At 49.1% G+C, this 17102-nt stretch overlaps 1 protein-coding gene across 1 annotated transcript in view; it reads left to right on the plus strand.

Annotated features, from left to right (window-relative positions):
- The window catches only part of LOC138638896 (uridine-cytidine kinase-like 1), a 30688-nt gene extending 15648 nt beyond the window's left edge, over positions 1-15040 (plus strand). The window contains exons 8-15 of the mRNA XM_069728610.1: positions 3434-3450; positions 12880-12978; positions 13056-13149; positions 13253-13315; positions 13636-13758; positions 13921-14028; positions 14167-14323; positions 14444-15040. Of these exons, the coding sequence (XP_069584711.1) occupies positions 3434-3450; positions 12880-12978; positions 13056-13149; positions 13253-13315; positions 13636-13758; positions 13921-14028; positions 14167-14323; positions 14444-14523 (741 nt within the window). The 3' untranslated portion in view covers positions 14524-15040. The remainder of the gene's footprint in view (positions 1-3433; positions 3451-12879; positions 12979-13055; positions 13150-13252; positions 13316-13635; positions 13759-13920; positions 14029-14166; positions 14324-14443) is intronic.
- Positions 15041-17102: the final 2062 nt, after the last annotated feature.

The raw sequence follows: 17102 nt of genomic DNA on the forward strand, positions 1-17102 counted from the left end.
GCTCTCTACCACATGATCCCTCTTCTTCCTGCACTCTCTACCTCATGATCGCTCTTCTTCCTGCACTCTCTACCTCATGATCACTTCCTGCGCTCTCTACCTCTTGATCGCTCTTCTTCCTGCGCTCTCTACCCCATGATCGCTTTTCTTCCTGCACTCTATACCTCATGATCGCTCTTCTTCTTGCGCTCTCTACCTCATGATCGCTCTTCTTCTTGCGCTCTCTACCTCATGATCGCTCTTCTTCCTGCTCTCTACCTCTTGATCGCTCTTCTTCCTGCACTCTATACCTCATGATCGCTCTTCTTCTTGCGCTCTCTACCTCATGATCGCTCTTCTTCTTGCGCTCTCTACCTCATGATCGCTCTTCTTCCTGCTCTCTACCTCTTGATCGCTCTTCTTCCTGCGGTCTCTACCTCATGATCGCTCTTCTTCCTGCTCTCTACCTCATGATCGCTCTTCTTCCTGCTCTCTACCTCATGATCGCTCTTCTTCCTGCTCTCTACCTCATGATCCCTCTTCTTCCTGCGCTCTCTACCTCATGATCGCTCTTCTTCCTGCGGTCTCTACCTCATGATCGCTCTTCTTCCTGCTCTCTCTACCTCATGATCGCTCTTCTTCCTGCGGTCTCTACCTCATGATCGCTCTTCTTCCTGCTCTCTCTACCTCATGATCGCTCTTCTTCCTGCGCTCTCTACCTCATGATTGCTCTTCTTCCTGTGCTCTCTACCACATGATCGCTCTTCTTCTTGCGCTCTCTACCTCATGATTGCTCTTCCTGCGCTCTCTACCTCATGATCGCTCTTCTTCCTGCTCTCTACCTCATGATCCCTCTTCTTCCTGCTCTCTACCTCATGATCGCTCTTCCTGCGCTATCTACCTCATGATCGCTCTTCTTCCTGCGCTCTCTACCTCATGATCGCTCTTCTTCCTGCGCGCTCTACCTCATGATCGCTCTTCTTCCTGCGCTCTCTATCACATGATCGCTCTTCTTCCTGCACTCTCTACCTTATGATCGCTCTTATTCCTGCGCTCTCTACCTCATGATCGCTCTTCCTGCGCTCTCTACCACATGATCGCTCTTCTTCCTGCGCTCTCTACCTCATGATTGCTCTTCTTCCTGCACACTCTACCTCATGATTGCTCTTCTTCCTGCGCTCTCTACCTCATGATCGCTCTTCCTGCGCTCTCTACCACATGATCCCTCGTCTTCCTGCGCTCTCTACCTCATGATCGCTCTTCTTCCTGCTCTCTCTACCTCATGATCGCTCTTCTTCCTGCTCTCTACCTCATGATCCCTCTTCTTCCTGCTCTCTACCTCATGATCGCTCTTCCTGCGCTCTCTACCTCATGATCGCTCTTCTTCCTGCGCGCTCTACCTCATGATCGCTCTTCTTCCTGCGCTCTCTATCACATGATCGCTCTTCTTCCTGCACTCTCTACCTTATGATCGCTCTTATTCCTGCGCTCTCTACCTCATGATCGCTCTTCCTGCGCTCTCTACCACATGATCGCTCTTCTTCCTGCGCTCTCTACCTCATGATTGCTCTTCTTCCTGCACACTCTACCTCATGATTGCTCTTCTTCCTGCGCTCTCTACCTCATGATCGCTCTTCCTGCGCTCTCTACCACATGATCCCTCGTCTTCCTGCGCTCTCTACCTCATGATCGCTCTTACTGCGCTCTCTACCACATGATCCCTCTTCTTCCTGCGCTCTCTACCTTATGATCGCTCTTCCTGCGCTCTCTACCACATGATCCCTCTTCTTCCTGCACTCTCTACCTCATGATCGCTCTTCTTCCTGCACTCTCTACCTCATGATCACTTCCTGCGCTCTCTACCTCTTGATCGCTCTTCTTCCTGCGCTCTCTACCCCATGATCGCTTTTCTTCCTGCACTCTATACCTCATGATCGCTCTTCTTCTTGCGCTCTCTACCTCATGATCGCTCTTCTTCTTGCGCTCTCTACCTCATCATCGCTCTTCTTCCTGCTCTCTACCTCTTGATCGCTCTTCTTCCTGCACTCTATACCTCATGATCGCTCTTCTTCTTGCGCTCTCTACCTCATGATCGCTCTTCTTCTTGCGCTCTCTACCTCATGATCGCTCTTCTTCCTGCTCTCTACCTCTTGATCGCTCTTCTTCCTGCGGTCTCTACCTCATGATCGCTCTTCTTCCTGCTCTCTACCTCATGATCGCTCTTCTTCCTGCTCTCTACCTCATGATCGCTCTTCTTCCTGCTCTCTACCTCATGATCCCTCTTCTTCCTGCGCTCTCTACCTCATGATCGCTCTTCTTCCTGCGGTCTCTACCTCATGATTGCTCTTCTTCCTGCTCTCTCTACCTCATGATCGCTCTTCTTCCTGCGGTCTCTACCTCATGATCGCTCTTCTTCCTGCTCTCTCTACCTCATGATCGCTCTTCTTCCTGCGCTCTCTACCTCATGATTGCTCTTCTTCCTGTGCTCTCTACCACATGATCGCTCTTCTTCTTGCGCTCTCTACCTCATGATCGCTCTTCTTCTTGCACTCTACCTCATGATCGCTCTTCTTCCTGCGCTCTCTACCTCATGATTGCTCTTCTTCCTGTGCTCTCTACCACATGATCCCTCTTCTTCCTGCGCTCTCTACCTCATGATCGCTCTTCCTGCGCTCTCTACCTCATGATCGCTCTTCCTGCACTCTCTACCTCATGATCGCTCTTCTTCCTGCGCTCTCTACCTCATGATCGCTCTTCTTCTTGCGCTCTCTACCTCATGATCGCTCTTCTTCCTGCTCTCTACCTCATGATCGCTCTTCCTGCGCTCTCTACCTCATGATCGCTCTTCTTCCTGCTCTCTACCTCATGATCCCTCTTCTTCCTGCTCTCTACCTCATGATCGCTCTTCCTGCGCTCTCTACCTCATGATCGCTCTTCCTGCGCTCTCTACCTCATGATCGCTCTTCCTGCGCTCTCTACCTCATGATCGCTCCTCTTCCTGCGGTCTCTACCTCATGATCCCTCTTCTTCCTGCTCTCTACCTCATGATCGCTCTACCTGCGCTCTCTACTTCATGATCGCTCTTCCTGCTCTCTCTACCTCATGATCGCTCTACCTGCGCTCTCTGCCTCATGATCGCTCTTCTTCCTGCGGTCTCTACCTCATGATCGCTCTTCTTCCTGCGGTCTCTACCTCATGATCGCTCTTCTTCCTGCTCTCTACCTCATGATCACTCTTCTTCCTGCGTTCTCGTCACTCATCATCTCTCATCTTCCCCGATCATTATCCCTCTGTCTTTGGCACTCTCTCTCGCAGCTGTCACCCTCTGTCTTGCTGTCTCCTCCGTTGTGCTCCTTTATTCCTGTTTCATGTTGTTTTCCTTCTCTCTCTCTAACCATCGTGTGATCCTGCGTGCTGTGACGTTAACCCTTGGTTGACCTGTTCTTTGTGTCAGCGGGAGATCACAGTAAGGTAGGATTGTGGGTCGTACATGGCGGGTGGTGGGGCGTTGGGTGTAATAAGGGGGGTTGTGGCTTCACTAAATATTGTCCAGGATAAGGAGAGTTTGATTTATATGAACTGCAAAATATGGTGAAGGCCAGAATTCTTCAGTGCTGGCGGTGATGCTCCTCAGTGCCCACTGTGCTACTCCTCAGTGCCCACTGTGCTACTCCTCAGTGCCCACTGTGCTACTCCTCAGTGCCCACTGTGCTACTCCTCAGTGCCCACTATGCTTCTCCTCAGTGCCCACTGTGCTACTCCTCAGTGCCCACTGTGCTACTCCTCAGTGCCCACTGTGCTACTCCTCAGTGCCCACTGTGCTACTCCTCAGTGCCCACTGTGCTACTCCTCAGTGCCCACTGTGCTTCTCCTCAGTGCCCACTGTGCTTCTCCTCAGTGCCCACTGTGCTTCTCCTCAGTGCCCACTGTGCTACTCCTCAGTGCCCACTGTGCTACTCCTCAGTGCCCACTGTGCTACTCCTCAGTGCCCACTGTGCTACTCCTCAGTGCCCACTGTGCTACTCCTCAGTGCCCACTGTGCTACTCCTCAGTGCCCACTGTGCTTCTCCTCAGTGCCCACTGTGCTTCTCCTCAGTGCCCACTATGCTACTCCTCAGTGCCCACTGTGCTTCTCCTCAGTGCCCACTATGCTACTCCTCAGTGCCCACTGTGCTTCTCCTCAGTGCCCACTGTGCTACTCCTCAGTGCCCACTGTGCTACTCCTCAGTGCCCACTGTGCTACTCCTCAGTGCCCACTGTGCTACTCCTCGGTGCCCACTGTGCTACTCCTCGGTGCCCACTGTGCTACTCCTCGGTGCCCACTGTGCTACTCCTCGGTGCACTCTATGCTACTCCTCGGTGCCGGCGGTGCTACTCCTCGGTGCCCACTGTGGTACTCCTCAGTGCGCTCTATGCTACTCCTCGGTGCCCACTGTGCTACTCCTCGGTGCCCACTGTGGTACTCCTCAGTGCGCTCTATGCTACTCCTCGGTGCCGGCGGTGCTACTCCTCGGTGCCCACTGTGTTACTCCTCGGTGCCGGTGGTGCTACTCCTCGGTGCCGGCGGTGCTACTCTTCGGTGCCCACCGTGCTACTCCTCGGTGCCGGTGGTGCTACTCCTCGGTGCCGGCGGTGCTACTCCTCGGTGCCCACTGTGCTACTCCTCGGTGCCCACTGTGCTACTCCTCAGTGCGCTCTATGCTACTCCTCGGTGCCGGCGGTGCTACTCCTCAGTGCCCACTGTGCTACTCCTCGGTTCCGGTGATGCTACTCCTCGGTGCCGGCGGTGCTACTCTTCGGTGCCCACTGTGCTACTCCTCGGTGCCCACTGTGCTACTCCTCAGTGCGCTCTATGCTACTCCTCGGTGCCCACTGTGCTACTCCTCGGTGCCCACTGTGGTACTCCTCAGTGCGCTCTATGCTACTCCTCGGTGCCGGCGGTGCTACTCCTCGGTGCCCACTGTGCTACTCCTCAGTGCCCACTGTGCTACTCCTCGGTGCCCACTGTGCTACTCCTCGGTGCCCACTGTGCTACTCCTCGGTGCCCACTGTGCTACTCCTCGGTGCCCACTGTGCTACTCCTCGGTGCGCTCTATGCTACTCCTCGGTGCCGGCGGTGCTACTCCTCGGTGCCCACTGTGGTACTCCTCAGTGCGCTCTATGCTACTCCTCGGTGCCCACTGTGCTACTCCTCGGTGCCCACTGTGGTACTCCTCAGTGCGCTCTATGCTACTCCTCGGTGCCGGCGGTGCTACTCCTCGGTGCCCACTGTGTTACTCCTCGGTGCCGGTGGTGCTACTCCTCGGTGCCGGCGGTGCTACTCTTCGGTGCCCACCGTGCTACTCCTCGGTGCCGGTGGTGCTACTCCTCGGTGCCGGCGGTGCTACTCCTCGGTGCCCACTGTGCTACTCCTCGGTGCCCACTGTGCTACTCCTCAGTGCGCTCTATGCTACTCCTCGGTGCCGGCGGTGCTACTCCTCAGTGCCCACTGTACTACTCCTCGGTTCCGGTGGTGCTACTCCTCGGTGCCGGCGGTGCTACTCTTCGGTGCCCACTGTGCTACTCCTCGGTGCCCACTGTGCTACTCCTTAGTGCGCTCTATGCTACTCCTCGGTTCCGGTGGTGCTACTCCTCGGTGCCGGCGGTGCTACTCTTCGGTGCCCACTGTGCTACTCCTCGGTGCCCACTGTGCTACTCCTCAGTGCGCTCTATGCTACTCCTCGGTGCCCACTGTGCTACTCCTCGGTGCCGGCGGTGCTACTCCTCGGTGCCCACTGTGGTACTCCTCAGTGCGCTCTATGCTACTCCTCGGTGCCCACTGTGGTACTCCTCAGTGCGCTCTATGCTACTCCTCGGTGCCGGCGGTGCTACTCCTCGGTGCCCACTGTGTTACTCCTCGGTGCCGGTGGTGCTACTCCTCGGTGCCGGTGGTGCTACTCCTCGGTGCCCACTGTGCTACTCCTCGGTGCCCACTGTGCTACTCCTCGGTGCCCACTGTGCTACTCCTCGGTGCCGGCGGTGCTACTCCTCGGTTCCGGTGGTGCTACTCCTCGGTGCCGGCGGTGCTACTCTTCGGTGCCCACTGTGCTACTCCTCAGTGCGCTCTATGCTACTCCTCGGTGCCGGCGGTGCTACTCCTCGGTGCCCACTGTGCTACTCCTCGGTGCCGGCGGTGCTACTCCTCGGTTCCGGTGGTGCTACTCCTCGGTGCCGGCGGTGCTACTCTTCGGTGCCCACTGTGCTACTCCTCGGTGCCCACTGTGCTACTCCTCAGTGCGCTCTATGCTACTCCTCGGTGCCGGCGGGGCTACTCCTCGGTGCTGGTGGTGCTACTCTAACATTGTCTCCTGTAGTAGGGACTCCAGATCTCCATAGTCATTACCTCATTTCTTGTCTCTTCCTTTTATCGTGTCTCCATGTCTTCTCCTGCCGTACTGTGCAGAGGATGCAGCGCTGGGATATGTGAGCCGCCTGTTTTCTGCATGTGTGACTTTCCACAGCTGTGTTAACAATGCATGCCAAGCACATACAACTCCACCATGCTGATGGTGTGACTGCTTGGAGCTGTGTAGTCTGTGCTGCTCCTCCGTGACTGACTTGGATACTATTTTATGTCATGTCTCCTCTTGAGATCCAAGGACTGAATAAGAGAGGAGCCATGTGGAGATGTCGGGTTCAGGGTTATTCTGGCTGCTTCTGGATTGAAAAGTGTCTTGCAGTTCTTGTCTGCTGACCTCTGATTACACGGGATGTTGGGGTGGCTTATGTTGTGCTTTGATGTTTGGCTTGGTGGTGATGGCACATTTTGAGCTCACCAGTTTTTTCTTTGGTGCCTGGAGGTGTTGGGTCGAGTAGCAACGACGGAAGAACCTTTCTTTCCAGGTGAAGTGATTGAACTGGTCATCGTACTGTAAATAGTAGTTGGGTTGGGCTGTTGTGTGTTCGTAGTTGGTTGATATTGTGCAGCAACAATTGAAGATGAGTTGGGAGTTGCTAGGCAGGTTGTTGTTCTATATTGACCATTGAAGTTGGGCTGCTGTTTGGGATGAAGGCTGTCAATGGGCTGCTCATTGTCTTTTAATGACTGTAGATATTGTGTTGGATCAGGGTCGTTGGGCTCGTTGTTGTTTTGTAGTGACTTGATGTTGAACTAGACCCAGTTGTTGGCATTTTTAGTGACTTGTAATGATTTTTGATGTTGGGTTGGACCCTTTTGGGAGTTGTTGGGTTGCTCGTTGTCTTGTGGTGATCGTTATTGTTGGCTTGGAACATATTGGGAGTTGTTGGAATTCTCATTGTCTTGCGGTGACCTTTGATGTTGGATTAGACCGTATTGGGAGTTGTTGTGATGCTCATTGTCTTGCAGTGACCATTGATGTCGGATTAGACCATGGTGGGAGTTGTTGGGATGCTCATTGTCCTGCGGTGATCATTGATGTTGGTTTGGACCATGTTCGGATTCTCGTTGTTTTGTAGTCTCGATTGATGTTGGGAGTTGTTGGAATCCTCATTATCTTGCGGTGAACATTGATGTTTGAATTTGTTGGGATGCTCGTTGTCTTGCTGGGTCCGTTGGGTTGGACCATGTTGGAAGTTGTTGGGATGCTCATTGTCTTGCAGTGACCATTGATGTTGGGTTGGACCGTTTTGGGAGTTGGTGGGTTGCTCATTGTCTTGCGGTGATCGTTATTGTTGGCTTAGACCAAGTTGGGAGTTGTTGGGATGCTCATTGTCTTAAGGTGACCATTGATGTTGAAAGTTGTTGAGATGCTAATTGTCTTGTGGTGACCATTGATGTTGGAAGTTGATGGGATGCTCAATATCTTGCGGTGACCATTGATTTTGGGTTGGACCATGTTGGGAGTTGTTGGGATGCTCATTGTCTTGCAGTGACCATTGATGTTGGCTTGTAACCATGTTGGGAGTTGTTGGGTTGCTCATTGTCTTGTGGTGACCGTTGATGTTGGGAGTTATTGGGATGTTCATTGTCTTGCGGTGACCATTACTGTTGGAAGTTGTTAGGATGCTCGTTGTCTTGTGGTGACCGTTGATGTTGGGAGTTGTTGGGATGCTCATTGTCTTGTGGTGACCGTTGATGTTGGGAGTTATTGGGATGTTCTTTGTCTTGCGGTGACCATTACTGTTGGAAGTTGTTGGGATGCTCATTGTCTTGCAGTGACCATTGATGTTGGGAGTTATTGGGATGTTTATTGTCTTGCGGTGACCATTACTGTTGGAAGTTGTTGGGATGCTCATTGTTTTGCATTTCAAAAACCTGACCTGCACATCCAAACATAGACTGAGTGTGAACAGGTGCTGAACCCAGAGTCGCCAACTCGTATATAGTTAAGTAAAAAGTGCAGCACACTGCAGCGCCAAAACATGCAAACTTGAAAACACGAAATTTGAACTGCATCACTGCACTAGAAATATGAAAAATGAGAGCTTTTAGCGCATAAAAATGGCCATATTTATGTGTACCTCGTAGCCACTTTACGGCATCTCTCTTATACGAGGTCCTACGCTTGACCTACCTCACCGAGAATAAACGTCTCCATCTGAATGGGTACATGTGAAACCTCTTCTTGGACTCAAATTCTCTCTAGGTCAAGCGTAGGACCTCGTATAAGAGAGATGCCGTAAAGTGGCTACGAGGTACACATAAATATGGCCATTTTTATGCGCTAAAAGCTCTCATTTTTCATATTTCTAGTGCAGTGATGCAGTTCAAATTTCGTGTTTTCAAGTTTGCATGTTTTGGCGCTGCAGTGTGCTGCCCTTTTTACTTAACTATATACGAGTTGGCGACTCTGGGTTCAGCACCTGTTCACACTCAGTCTATGTTTGGATGTGCAGGTCAGGTTTTTGAAATGTATTCTTTAGCCTTCTGATCGTGCACTCCCCGCCTCCTAGCCACAGGTGTTTTAATTATAGTAGGTCCAATACCCCTCCACAGAAAGAGAGAATTTGAGTCCAAGAAGAGGTTTCACATGTACCCATTCAGATGGAGACGTTTATTCTCGGTGAGGTAGGTCAAGCGTAGGACCTCGTATAAGAGAGATGCCGTAAAGTGGCTACGAGGTACACATAAATATGGCCATTTTTATGCGCTAAAAGCTCTCATTTTTCATATTTCTAGTGCAGTGATGCAGTTCAAATTTCGTGTTTTCAAGTTTGCATGTTTTGGCGCTGCAGTGTGCTGCCCTTTTTACTTAACTATATACGAGTTGGCGACTCTGGGTTCAGCACCTGTTCACACTCAGTCTATGTTTGGATGTGCAGGTCAGGTTTTTGAAATGTATTCTTTAGCCTTCTGATCGTGCACTCCCCGCCTCCTAGCCACAGGTGTTTTAATTATAGTAGGTCCAATACCCCTCCACAGAAAGAGAGAATTTGAGTCCAAGAAGAGGTTTCACATGTACCCATTCAGATGGAGACGTTTATTCTCGGTGAGGTAGGTCAAGCGTAGGACCTCGTATAAGAGAGATGCCGTAAAGTGGCTACGAGGTACACATAAATATGGCCATTTTTATGCGCTAAAAGCTCTCATTTTTCATATTTCTAGTGCAGTGATGCAGTTCAAATTTCGTGTTTTCAAGTTTGCATGTTTTGGCGCTGCAGTGTGCTGCCCTTTTTACTTAACTATATACGAGTTGGCGACTCTGGGTTCAGCACCTGTTCACACTCAGTCTATGTTTGGATGTGCAGGTCAGGTTTTTGAAATGTATTCTTTAGCCTTCTGATCGTGCACTCCCCGCCTCCTAGCCACAGGTGTTTTAATTATAGTAGGTCCAATACCCCTCCACAGAAAGAGAGAATTTGAGTCCAAGAAGAGGTTTCACATGTACCCATTCAGATGGAGACGTTTATTCTCGGTGAGGTAGGTCAAGCGTAGGACCTCGTATAAGAGAGATGCCGTAAAGTGGCTACGAGGTACACATAAATATGGCCATTTTTATGCGCTAAAAGCTCTCATTTTTCATATTTCTAGTGCAGTGATGCAGTTCAAATTTCGTGTTTTCAAGTTTGCATGTTTTGGCGCTGCAGTGTGCTGCCCTTTTTACTTAACTATATACGAGTTGGCGACTCTGGGTTCAGCACCTGTTCACACTCAGTCTATGTTTGGATGTGCAGGTCAGGTTTTTGAAATGTATTCTTTAGCCTTCTGATCGTGCACTCCCCGCCTCCTAGCCACAGGTGTTTTAATTATAGTAGGTCCAATACCCCTCCACAGAAAGAGAGAATTTGAGTCCAAGAAGAGGTTTCACATGTACCCATTCAGATGGAGACGTTTATTCTCGGTGAGGTAAGTCAAGTGTAGGACCTCGTATAAGAGAGATGCCGTAAAGTGGCTACGAGGTACACATAAATATGGCCATTTTTATGCGCTAAAAGCTCTCATTTTTCATATTTCTAGTGCAGTGATGCAGTTCAAATTTCGTGTTTTCAAGTTTGCATTTTTTGCTCATTGTTTTGCAGTGACCATTGATGATGGAAGTTGTTGGGATGCTCAATGTCTTGCAGTGACCATTGATGTTGGGAGTTATTGGGATGTTCATTGTCTTGCGGTGACCATTGATGATGGAAGTTGTTGGGATGCTCATTGTCTTGCAATGACCATTGATGTTGGGAGTTATTGGGATGTTTATTGTCTTGCGGTGACCATTACTGTTGGAAGTTGTTGGGATGCTCATTGTCTTGCAGTGACCATTGATGATGGAAGTTGTTGGGATGCTCATTGTCTTGCAGTGACCGTTGATGTTGGGCGTTATTGGGATGTTCATTATCTTGCGGTGACCATTGATGATGGAAGTTGTTGGGATGCTCATTGTCTTGCAGTGACCATTGATGTTGGGAGTTATTGGGATGTTCATTGTCTTGCGGTGACCATTACTGTTGGAAGTTGTTGGGATGCTCATTGTCTTGCAGTGACCATTGATGTTGGGAGTTATTGGGATGTTCATTGTCTTGCGGTGACCATTACTGTTGGAAGTTGTTGGGATGCTCATTGTCTTGCAGTGACCATTGATGTTGGGAGTTATTGGGATGTTCATTGTCTTGCGGTGACCATTACTGCTGGAAGTTGTTGGGATGCTCGTTGTCTTGCAGTGACCATTGATGATGGGAGTTATTGTGATGTTCATTGTCTTGCGGTGACCATTGATGTTGGAAGTTGTTGGGATGCTCGTTGTCTTGCAGTGACCATTGATGTTGGAAGTTGTTGGGATGCTCATTGTCTTGCAGTGACCATTGATGTTGGGAGTTATTGGGATGTTCATTGTCTTGCGGTGACCATTACTGCTGGAAGTTGTTGGGATGCTCATTGTCTTGCAGTGACCATTGATGTTGGGAGTTATTGGGATGTTCATTGTCTTGCAGTGACCGTTACTGTTGGAAGTTGTTGGGATGCTCATTGTCTTGCAGTGACCATTGATGTTGGGAGTTATTGGGATGTTCATTGTCTTGCGGTGACCATTGATGATGGAAGTTGTTGGGATGCTCATTGTCTTGCAGTGACCATTGATGTTGGGAGTTATTGGGATGTTCATTGTCTTGCGGTGACCATTACTGTTGGAAGTTGTTGGGATGCTCATTGTCTTGCAGTGACCATTGATGTTGGAAGTTGTTGGGATCCTCGTTGTCTTGCAGTGACCATTGATGATGGGAGTTATTGTGATGTTCATTGTCTTGCGGTGACCATTGATGTTGGAAGTTGTTGGGATGCTCATTGTCTTGCAGTGACCATTGATGATGAGAGTTATTGTGATGTTCATTGTATTGCGGTGACCATTGATGTTGGAAGTTGTTGGGATGCTCATTGTCTTGCAGTGACCATTGATGTTGGGAGTTATTGGGATGTTCATTGTCTTGCGGTGACCATTACTGTTGGAAGTTGTTGGGATGCTCATTGTCTTGCGGTGACCATTGATGATGGAAGTTGTTGGGATGCTCATTGTCTTGCAGTAATGATTGATGTTGGGAGTTATTGGGATGTTCATTGTCTTGCGGTGACCATTACTGTTGGAAGTTGTTGGGATGCTCATTGTCTTGCAGTGACCATTGATGTTGGAAGTTGTTGGGATGCTCATTGTCTTGCAGTGACCCTTGATGATGGAAGTTGTTGGAATACTCATTGTCTTGCAGTGACCATTGATGTTGGAAGTTATTGGGATGTTCATTGTCTTGTGGTGACCATTGATGTTGGAAGTTGTTGGAATACTCATTGTCTTGCAGTGACCATTGATGTTGGGAGTTATTGGGATGTTCATTGTCTTGCGGTGACCATTACTGCTGGAAGTTGTTGGGATGCTCGTTGTCTTGCTGTGTCCGTTGGGTTGGACCATGTTTGAAGGGTTTAGGCTGGTTCTTGTCTGCTACGTTTTATTGGATGTTGGAGCTGGATCAGTGTGTCTTCTGTGTTATGAATGTGCACACAGAATAAATGTATGATCCTAATGCAGCCAGGCTTTTGGAGGCATTATGTAGATCTGAGGTTGATGGTTTATGGTACAGATCCTCGCAGCCTCCACTGGAGGCAGTTGTGATATTTCAGCATGGCTGGACTGCACATTGTGTTTAGGAAATAAAGGAAGATGCGATGAGCCGTGTTCTAACCTTCCTCCTGTCTTTCATTTACCAGCCTCCTCGTGTCTTTCATCTTTTGGCCTCATTATTGTTCCCAGCCTCTAATGTTAACGATGTTTCAGAGCACAACTAACAGCACGTTTAGGGTCTGCGGTGTGCGTGAGATGACATGGAGTCACTTTAAGCCTCAGATTGTTGCGTGGGGATATAACCGTTGTGTTATAGTGCATGTCTTTGGTTTGTGATAGTGATTTTTGGGTTGTTTTTTTTTCTTTTTCTGGTTTGTCTGATCCCTTCCCCCATCTCTGCCATCAGAGCGGCACTAGCCTCAGCTCATCAGGGGCAGCCTCTTCCGGATACTCTGAGTGTTCTTGAGAGTACCCCACAAGTGCGCGGGATGCACACCATTATCCGGTAAGATCCGTACACGTGAGTCACCCCAACCACAACCCCCACTGCGGTCTCCAATAATAAAATACTGCTTCGCCCAGGAACAAGGACACCAATCGAGATGAGTTCATCTTCTACTCAAAGCGCCTGATGCGTCTCCTGATCGAGCACGCGCTCTCCTTCCTCCCTCTCAACGTAGGTGATGCGTGTCTGTGACTGCGCCGCCTCCCTCAGTCTCTGACTGTGGACTCCATTCCCTGCAGGTACAGTATTATTGCTCTTTTCCTTCCCTTTTCAGCCCGTGACGGTGGAGACCCCACAGGGGACATTGTATCAGGGCAAAAGATTTCATCGTCAGCGGGTACGTATTGAAGTGTGCAGATCTCCAGACACGCTTAGCTGGATGAAAAAAAAACTACTGAACATGGACGCCACTGGCACATGTATGGTAACATGTGTCGTTCTGTCACAACCACTTACATGGTGGTGGTGGATGTGACTGTGGTCTTAGGAGATCCTTCAGAACTTCACAGATAGCCAGGAACCTGGGCAGAAGCAGAAGCGTGCCAGTAATGGTCGTGTACTGATAGGAATGATATCTTTATGTGGTTAACACTCTGGAAGTTGAGTTACTTAGGATCATAGCATTCTTTAGGGACAAGACCTGTTCTTTGATTCCAGATCACAGGGGTCTCTATTCTGCGAGCTGGAGAGACCATGGAGCAGGCCCTCACCGCTGTGTGTAAGGACATCCGCCTGGGCAAGATCCTGATCCAGACCAATCACAATACAGGAGAACCAGAGGTGAGGGTGAATGTTACACGCATGTGAGCCACGTACTACGGGCAATGACGTTTGTGACATATAACAGAGGAGGGTCAGTGGTAGGAGCAGCATTTGTGGCATCTCCTGCACCCGACCCTCCCGCTTGTCCCGGTGACTAATCATTGACTCTACACCTTATAGCTTCATTACCTGCGACTGCCAAAAGAGATCAGCGAGGATTATGTCATTCTGATGGACAGCACTGTGTCAACCGGGGCTGCTGCCATGATGGCCATACGTGTCCTCCTGGTAAGTGATGTCCCGTGTGATGTGGTTATCATCTCTGCTTCTCTCCTGGCTGTGTCCTCCATCTGTTGTTGATTCCTCAGGTGGTGGTTGTGTATTTTTTTTTTTCCCCCCGGTCATGTCCTCTATTTCATCTTCTAGGATCATGATGTCCAAGAGGACAAGATCTTCTTGATTTCATTGCTGATGGCAGAGATGGGTGTCCACTCTGTGGCATACGCGTTCCCACGAGTCCGCATCATCACCACTGCCGTGGATAAACGCGTCAACCAGGAGTTTCATATAATCCCAGGCATCGGTGAGAATGAGGGTGTTACCGGAGGGGGTGATCCATTCATCATTTCCGTATCGCCCTAGAACGGGACAGATTCTGTGTCTCCGTGCCATATGGTCATGTAACACTTTATTGCCTCTGCAGGTAATTTCGGGGACCGTTTCTTTGGCACTGATGCCCCGTCTGACTGGTATGATGGTGATGAGTGCAACATGGATTACTGAGTGTCGTTACGTGCCAAGACCCACAGGACCTTCGGCAAATCCTCCACTTATTTATTAGTCGCTCTCCTGGACATTCTTGAATCTGGATCTGAATGTGTGGTGGTCAGACGCAGACCCCGGGATATGGAGCCGCCACCTTTGTGCCACTGATGACTCCACAATGGCTGCAGAGCGACTCTACCTTATAGCATTTACACATTATCAGTACATGTGTGTTACTCTGATTTGGAGACACAATGATTAACACCCAGCGCCCATCATAAAAGCATAAACATGGGAGTGACAAGCTGTATAGAGATGTAAAAGTGTCTTCAATAAGTCATATACTCTGCACCGCCCTGGTCGTCTGTGGAGCAGCTGCCATATTGCAATATACAGGGGGAACCCCGCACCCGTCAGGGATCAGCACTTCTCAGTATACAGCTGCGGTTCAGGGTCTGTGCCTTGTGTGATGACTGAGCCACCGCCAACTTTATGTAGGAAAATAAATTCTACCTTTTAATATGGTTTTACGCTACGTCTGGAGGTGTCCGGTTTATTTCAGCCATTATTGTTAGATATAGACAGAAGACATACTAGAAAGCCAGGGACTTGGGGGGGGGGGGGGGGGGAAAGGTGGAGCCCCAGATTTCAGGTGACTAGACTGGATGAACAGGTTTCATGTGAAGCAAATCAAGTAGCAGCCGATAGCGCGACCACCTTTTCAGTAAGTTGTGGATCACCCAAGAAATAGCCAAGGGAGACATCGTGTGTTAATACATTGATATGCACAACCCCTCTAAATATTATATCACGCAGAACAGATCAAACATCGGACATTTCTCTAGTTTGTTTGTAAAAATTAATTTACAAGTTGATGGCCACGACGCATCTCAGAACAGATGGGACGAGGTTAACAAAAGGTTGGAACAGTAAATAATGCTGATGAAAAACTGCATATAAAAGCATGTTAGAGAGGGAGAGTCTCTCCGAAGCAAAGATAGTCGGTCGGAGGTCACTGATCTGTAAACAACTGTGGCACAATTGTCGGGGTCGTCACGACAATACCCTTCCTTCACCAGTCATTCCAAATCAGAATAAGAGCATTGGTACCGGATAAGAATGAGTCAGACAAAGGCTGGTTCACACTCAGTGCATGCTCGTGTGTCTACAAGGTGTAGCAACGTCACAGCAACTGACTTTATTTCCTATATACAGCATTATATGATCTATTGGGGGAAGGTGTGCAGAGGGCGGGGTTAGGCGGGGTTTAACCAATATATCTAGTATTCAGTCTTTCTGGTTGGTCCTGGCTCATTTGATGGATCCTCCTTTCTCCACATCACTTTAAGTTTCGACTTCAACAAAAATGATACTTAGCTTCTGGAATGTGAAACTTGCTTCTATAGCAGAAGCAGAATTAGGGCAAAGGTGAATACTGGCAGCCATGTTAAATACAGTTACATTTGCATTAGCAAGCATAAAGGGAAAAACTTATTGTTTCACAGCATAAGAATATAAAAGTACAAAAGTGTATAAAGAAAATATATTTTCACCTTGACAATCCCCCCTAAACACTAAGTTTTTCCCTAAAAAGAAAGATCCTTCGAGACTGTCCATGTGATGGGGAAAGGGGAGGTGGATTTCTTCATCCAGATACCTCAGAAGCTCTCCCCTTGTGAGAGGCCTCCAGGCAGCTGAACCCTTCACTAGCTTCACATGGAGTTCTCCCGCTGTCCCTAAACTAAATCTCTTAGCATCATCTGAGAATTGGGGGTTTTGTCTAACTTCTTGAAGGGGACGTACTTAGGGATCTCCCCTGGATCGGATCAGTGCCATCGTACTCTGGTGGGCCTACTTCTTGGTTGAGGAAGGTGCCAGTCGGAGTTGCTTCAGCAATAACCTTTTTATACAAAGGGATAACACAACAGAGGATTATCGATCTAACTACAAGCAGGGCAATCAGTACCAGACAAGCTTGTTGAAGGAATCCTTTAAGCCCACCCAACCAACCGGAAAAGAATGATGTGTCTACTCCAACATTAGTTTTTAATTCTGCTGCTAACCCATTTATCTTTTTAAGGGCTATCATGGTCTTTCCATTTACCCCAGAGTTCTGAGGGATATAGGTACAACATTCCTCTCCCACCATCCCACAGACTCCTCCTTTCTCAGCTAAGATCATATCAAGGGCGAGTCGGTTTTGGAGGGTCATTCTAGTGTTAGGGCGCAACTCCTCAACTATACCTTGGAAAGCATCACAGATAAAATTGACAAACCTTTGTTCACTGTAATATATATATATAATTGATCCAATCAACATTTTTATTAATCTGCACCTGTGGATTAAAGAAGCAAAGCTAGCATAGATCTGATTCTGGGCTTTAAATTGGTCAGGCACCCCCCTTGGCACTGCAATAGCATCAACATATACTAATGGATCTTCTTCATAACTCATGTGGAGCTGATCGAGACTTCTCCTCGTTCTGGTATATTCATCAGGTGTCTCCGGATCCCAAGGTAAAATCTTGAATTGAACTGCATAGCTAATTTAACAAGGGTACATTGACCTGTCCAGGCATTAGGCAACCTAGGACGGA

This window comes from Ranitomeya imitator, chromosome 5 (assembly GCF_032444005.1).
Source record: "Ranitomeya imitator isolate aRanImi1 chromosome 5, aRanImi1.pri, whole genome shotgun sequence".
NCBI lineage: Eukaryota > Metazoa > Chordata > Amphibia > Anura > Dendrobatidae > Ranitomeya > Ranitomeya imitator.